This window comes from Ailuropoda melanoleuca, chromosome 9 (assembly GCF_002007445.2).
Source record: "Ailuropoda melanoleuca isolate Jingjing chromosome 9, ASM200744v2, whole genome shotgun sequence".
In the NCBI taxonomy this organism is placed as follows: Eukaryota; Metazoa; Chordata; class Mammalia; order Carnivora; family Ursidae; genus Ailuropoda; species Ailuropoda melanoleuca.
The window spans coordinates 6,102,044-6,108,857 of NC_048226.1; the positions used below are offsets into that span (position 1 = coordinate 6,102,044).

The following is a 6,814-nucleotide window of genomic DNA, read 5'->3' on the forward strand; positions in this document are numbered from 1 at the left end:
GGGTCCGGTGTGCGCGACCCCCGCGCCCGCGCTCGGTGGCCGGTGGCACCGCGGGGCACGAAGGCCGCGGGGCCCAGGCGGCGTCCCGGCGTACGCGAGGCGCGAGTGTCGCCCGCTGTCCGCTCCGGTCAGCCCACTCTCTGCGGCCCGGAGAGTGCGCTTGCGGCCCGGCCGCTGCGGGGCAGGAAGGAGGCCGCCGCACCACCCCAGGTAGAGGGGTCTGGCTCCCGGCCTGAGCGCCTCGGGCTCCCGCGAAACGCCGACGGGGAGAGCCCGGGTGTCCAGGAGGCTGCGTCGGAGGCCGAATCAGGGCCGCCTGTGCCGGGCGCCCACGGGGAGCCCCACGCCGTGCTCCGCTGAACTGTATCACAGGGCACAGCGTGCCCCTAGCTGTGTGTAAACGCCAGTTCCCACATCCCCCGGGGAGGAACACGGAGGGGGATGACACCGGATCCGGGCCTAGGAAGGAGGAGGGTTGCCTTTTTGGTGACCCAGGTAATAAAACCAAAACAAAACAAACAAAAAAAACCACAGACGCTCCACAGACCTGATGGTGGAATCTCCTAACCTCCGGGCTGCCGACCCTCGAGCCTGCTCTTGGCACCCCCGGGGCAGAGTGAAGGTGCAGGCAGACCGCTCCTCCTCCCACGCCCGGGCTCTGGCCACTCACCTTTCCACCCGCGCGCCCTCCTACGAACCGGTGCGGATGGCGAGTTCGTGCCGGAGAAGGGGGCGCCGAGGAGGGAGGCGCCTGCAGGGGAGTAGCTGGAAAACAGAAAGGAGACATCAGGCGTCCCCCACGCCCCCCTAAGAGAGCGCTGCGGTCCCCCTCGAAGGTGGGAGTAGGGCACACGCGTCCGCCAGGTCACGACCACAGCCCGGGGCGGCTGCTGGGCACACTGCGCGCCTCAGTCTCGCTCGCTGGGGGCGCGGGGGGGAAGCCCAGTACTGGCTAAGGGGGTTCCGTCCCGACCCTGAGCTCCTTACCCTCCAGCGGGCCAGGCAGCCAGCCACCCGTGAGATGGGACACCTCCGTGCATCTAAGGCCAAGCGCATCACGGAGAGCCTGCCAGCCACCGCCCCAGGATAACCCTGGCTTCCCCGACAGCGCTGCTCCTGAGCCCTGACACTCGGAACCTGCCCGAACCGGGACCCTAGGCCATTTTCCGGAAGCCCATCTGTTAGAAATCCGGAACCCGAGTTACCGTGGGCCTCCCGACGGCGCCCTCTTGGCCTCGAAAGTTAACCTGGATCCTGCTCTTTTCAAGTCTCTAAGGACACTTGCTGGTGCACCTCCCCAGCCAGCCAAGCAGGGAACTTTACACCCGCCCGACCCTCCCTCCCAACGGGGTGCTCCTTGGAGTCCTAATTTGTCTCCCAGTTCCGGGCCTGGTGGGTATGGCAGGCACTGAGGAAAGAAGGCAGCTGGTCAATTCTCCCATGAAACCCTGGCCATTTATTGGTGCTTTCACTCTCTCCTGCGTGTGGTTTGAACTTCATATTCAGACATCCACATGCACCCGTTGCCCCAGCGTGGAGAAAAAGCTACCATTTGCTCATTGCCCACTGTATGCCAGGCACTTTATTTGTATATTTTTACGTAATTCTCACACGGACCCTGGAGGTGCAGTTACTTATGTTACCTCCATTTCACAGACGTGGGGGAAACACAAGTCTAGAGAGGTGATCTGACTCGTCAAGAATACACCCAGTTGCAATGGCAAAGCATGCCCAAAAAAACCCTGCCTCACAAGTGTGGGCATCCTCCCCCATCCCCCAGCTGCTGCCCTTCTGGAATTTGGATTGCTAGTTTATTAACCCAGTCTAGGATTGTCCCGGGTCTTCCACTCTAGTGCCTCAGCTCAGAAATTGTCACCCCTAAGGACAAAAGAAAAAAAAAAAAGCCACAGGCGAGTCCCCCTGCTCTCCCCAGGACCAGTGAACGAGGAATTCCTGCAGCCTCTCTGAGCACCCCAGAGGCATTTCCATCCCTCATTTTAGCCTGGGTCCTGAACGTTGGGGAAATTGGCAAAACCTCATGCTGACCAATAATCCACTCCTGATTTTTAAAATCCCAGTCTACACAGTCAGAGAAGTGGGTGACCTGCATTATTACCAGGATAATTTACACAGGAGAAAATGAGATGAAGGGGCAGATTGGGCATGATATTTTTACACGCAACCCCAATGGAGAGCTGAGGAGATTCAGGAGCTAAAAAGAGGATTGCTGAAAGGAAATGCCCCTCTCTCTGGTTTCCTGCAAAAGATTTCATCCCAGCTGACAATCAGGCAGAAAGCCGTGTAACTCCCCCAACCTCCAAAGCTGAGAGGCACTTTTCTTTAAATGACGTTAATGTGACGTTAATGTTTCTTTTTTTTTTTCAATGAAAACTCCGTAAGAGACAACCTCCATTAAAAAAAAAATCATGCCCATTGGGCCTGATGTGAAATAAATTTTAAGAAAACACAAGTTTGGGCTTTCTCAGAAGAGAGCCAGGGAAACAGCCCCAGCCCCAGGCTGCCTGAGGTGACAAAGATGGCAGCCGAAGGTTGGGTGGGGACAACCAGACTTGGGAGGTGCCAGGAATGGGGTAACAGAGGGCACAAGCGTCTGCATTTATACTCTTCAGAGGGCAGAGGAGTAGAGGTCCCTTTCAAAATAAACCCAGTGGATGGCATGAGACCAGCCTAGCCAGGATGGCTGTGGTGTCCAAGTCCCTGCCCTCCTTGCATAGCATCTCCACCCTAACAAGACAGCGAAGACTCAAGAAATGCCACTCTGTACGTTCCTGTGACACAACAAAGCCCCAGGATTTGGCCAGAGACAGAGGAGAGCAGCTCCACTCACAGCACACCCTAATTCAAGGGGGGGGGTTTTGCAAAGCTAGGTTGCAAGCTGATGGGTGGGTGAGGCTGACCACTGAGGGGTTAGAGTGCCTGTACAGATGGAAGCTGAAAGGAAGTTCTAATTAGCACAAAGCCGGCACCTTCCATTAATAGCTCTCCGTAGGCTCCTGGATGCCGCTGAGGAGAAGGCAGGTTGGAATGTGTGAGGCTCACCTGTCCCTGGCTCATTAACAGACCTTGGGTGAGAACAGGGCTGTCCTGGCAGAAGACCAGCCCAAATCAGCTCCACCCTACCCGCCCCCCCCCAAATTTTAATTATAAGTCTGACTTCTGGGTCCATCCGAGGGGAAAGTGTTTCGCCCAAGTCCAATGTGATCCTAAACATGAAATCCCCTGGACACTCGCTCAGCCAGGCCTCTGAGGACAGTGCTACCTCCAGACTTGAAATAAAGCCTTAAAAAAAAAAAAAAGTTCTAGCATACACTTCTGTGTGTGGGAAAACTCTAGAGAGGTCAAACTAAGCCACACTAAGAGACCTCAGAAGGGAGGTGAGCAGGGATGGACTGAGAAGAAGCAGGAGGGAAGCTTTTGGGAAATGCTGTAGGTCTTGGGGGTTGGCTACCTGGGTGTAAATGCACTTGTCAGAACCCATGCAACTATACACCTATGGTCTGTTTCTATGTGTAAAGTATGCTTCCAATAAGATAGATGCAGGTGTTTTATGTATGTAGCTTGTATCACACACATGTACATACAAAGGTCTCGGCCTCTTCACTGATTTCTCCATAGTCTGTGATCTCCCCGATGTGAAGGCTCACACCCTTTTCAAGGGTCACAGTGGAGAAAGGGGCCAGAGCAGATGGGGAAATGGGGCTGTGCACATCTCACAAACACACGGCCTTGGCTGGCCGGGTAGGGAGGAGGAATGTCTGAATTGAATCAATTAGCTGCAGAAAACTTCAGAAAAGAAGTAAGGCCCTTCATAAAAACAAAGCCCACTCCTTAATCCCCAAAGGCAATCCTCTCCCCCATTCCCATGGCCATTCCTCAGTAAACAAAGAAATCCCTCCTTCCGCATCCACACCTCAATATTCATTATGAGCTGCATTCCAGCCTCCCAGAGCGCCCTAATGACTGGAAACCTAAGGGCAGACGACTTACAGCACTTTTCCTCTGTTTCTCCCACTCTTCTCCTCTCCCCTTCCCATGGCAGTCTGTTCTTTCTCCCCTCCTCTCTCTCCTTCTCTCTTTTCTCCAAATTAGCGAATAAGCACACCAAGGCAAGCAAATCAAGGCAGAGACATCACTAACTCTTACTTTGTTCATTTATTTTGACAAGTGCAGTTTAATTTTAATTATTTATGATAATACTTCATAGTAGACGAGTAAATGTGCTGGGGTATATTTGGTAACATTAATGAAGTCTGCCTAATAGGAACCTTCACTCCAGCACCCCGCCTGGAGAGCTGCCTGCTGGAGAAGTGGGGTGAGGCCACTGGTCTGTGGTAGGGTTTGCAATTTTTTTTTGTGGGGGCGGGGGGTGGGGAACTTAATGGGTTTGAGGATTAGCGAAGGGAAAATTAACCTGATTCTAGAGAAGAGGCAAATACGCAAGCCCATAATCGTGTGTCGATGTGGATTGTGTGTATTTAAACACCGAGAGAGCACACTTTGTGATAAGGAGGCCCAGGCGTGCACACATGCCACATGCATATTTACACATGAATCTCGAATGTGCAAATCAGCAGAGGCCCAAAGAAATTAGGCTCTGGGCAATTAAAAATTGAAATAAAAATGGAAAATGTGATACACAGAGTTCTATATCTCTGCAAAGTACCTTTCTCCTACTTATCATATGCCTCAAGTGGGCAAACATGGTGAAAAATGTGGAGGATAACATAAAGTTAGGGGGTTTCTTTAGCTGGTGATTACTTAGAAATGCTCCCTTCAACACACAATGAACCATGAAAAACGGGTCTCAGTCAATGCAACATCAGTTTAAATGGGACTGATTTTTTTTATAGGTCCCCCTCAACCCTGCCACTGTCCTTAATATAACAGATGGTCATATAAGTGTGTGATTTGATATGCAGACCTTATAGACACAAGAATAGGTAGATTATATACAGCAACCTGCGATCATTTGGTTCAAACACACAGATATTTGGCATACCTCAAGATATATATGCTCCAAAGTATTTACACGAATATTATCTACAATAATGATAGGACTTGTCATAACACAGTTAATGATTAATTTCTAAATGTAAAGAAAAAGTTGACCCTTGCTTTTAAAATAAATAAAAAGTACCTCGAGGCACCCCTGTGTCTCATCTCTACCTTGTTGCCAATGCTCAGGATGGTTTAGGAACATTTCAAGAGATTGAAGTGGGCTATCTTGAGACCAACCTCAGGATAGAGTCCAGGATTTTTCCAGAGTCTAAAAGCCCAGGTCTAGTCCAGCTCCAGGGACAAGAACTATTAGCTAAGCTAGATGATTACTGGATGATTCCAGCAGGGGAAAAGCGAGGCCACTCCACAATTAGGGTGGGCCAAAGGCTCAGAGAAGAGATCCCCTTTCTAGACACCACCTAGAGAGAGAGAGAGAGAGAGAGAGAGAGAGAGAGAGTAGAACCTGTCTGCACCCATGAAGTGCCTTGTAACAAGTCCCCACCCTCCAAGCAGAGGAATGTCTTGGCCATTAGGAAGCGATCCTTGGCTGGAGGCACCTGGCTCCCAGCTTTCTCGCCTGGCCCCAAGCTCCTCAAACTCTTCTCCTTAAAGCCGTGGCCTGGCTCTGGCGTGGGAAAGGCAGTTTGGAGCTTTTCACAAATCCAGTATCCCCTTGAACCAAAACCAATTAGCCTGGCCCAAGGTCCTGTCATTGAGGCCCTGGCCCTCTTTTCAAACCCCTGCGGCTCAATTGCGGTGAGGGGCCGGCCAGTGAATGCCGGGACCACTTAAAGTGGTGCTTAAGCCGGACCAGCCTGGAAGGAAGGAGCCCGTGCTATAGGAGCTGCGACGGCCCGTTCTCAGAGCCACTGACCAAGGTTTTGTTCCAGCCACAGCCCCCACCCTGGCTCTATTTTTAAACACCCTCCCCTTCTTTCGATTCCCAGCTGTCTGGAGGAGAGATGAAAAGCTGGCTCTAGGAAGCCATGAGACACCCAAACTTGGCTGACCCCAGACGGAAAGGACATCCCCAAGTTCTGAGTTCTGCCCTTAATAGTCTTGCCCTGGACGCTTAGGGAGAAGGGGCTCTAACCTTGACAGAGCACCCTCGGTGCCCTCAATGCCTGCACACCAGCCCATCTCATGGAGGAGAACACTAAGACTCAGAGAAGAGAAGTGACTTGCCCCAAGTCACAGCACTCAAGGGCAGGGCAATTTGGGGGAAAACTCTGAGAGCTCCTGAACACTACTGTCTTGAGAAGAGAGAGAAAGAAGAGGTGGAGAGATAGACCAAGATGGGTCTTCGGGCCAAGAGGAGAAAGACGGAGGGGAGGACGACCTCCGGGTAATGGGAAAACTGTAAGCGCCAATCCGGGACAAGCTCGGGGCTCTCCGAAGACCCTGCCCGCATCCTCCAACCTCTCCCTGCCCGACCCAAACTCTACTGACCCTAGGCAGAATGCGGTGGGTGTGGAGAGGTGCCACGGCCTTCCTCCACCCGTCCAAGCGTAGTGAAGACTCGCCCTCTGCTATGGGCGGCACTGCCAGGGCGCCCTGGCCGTCGCCATGGTGACGCGCATCCCACCCTAGGCCAGAGCTGATTGGTCACTCTATCCAGGCGGACGGGGGTGGGGGGGACGAGGGGGCTAAAGTCAAGGCGGGATGGGGGCCAGAGACACCCCGACACACACGCGCGCGCGAGGGATGCCAAGGGGGAAACGAAGGCTATTAAAATGGCGCCGCGGCCTCCAAGGGGCCGCTGCCGTGGGAGCGCAAACCCGGGCTGGAGCGATCC

General features: G+C 53.1%; 1 protein-coding gene across 1 annotated transcript in view; it reads right to left on the bottom strand.

Moving 5' to 3' along the window:
• The window catches only part of LOC117803854 (dapper homolog 3-like), a 7,937-nt gene that overhangs the window by 252 nt on the left and 871 nt on the right, over nt 1-6,814 (bottom strand). The window contains exons 2-3 of the mRNA XM_034668893.1: nt 671-765; nt 19-459 (exon numbers count right to left, since the gene is read on the bottom strand). Coding sequence (XP_034524784.1) covers nt 19-459; nt 671-765 — 536 coding nt within the window. The remainder of the gene's footprint in view (nt 1-18; nt 460-670; nt 766-6,814) is intronic.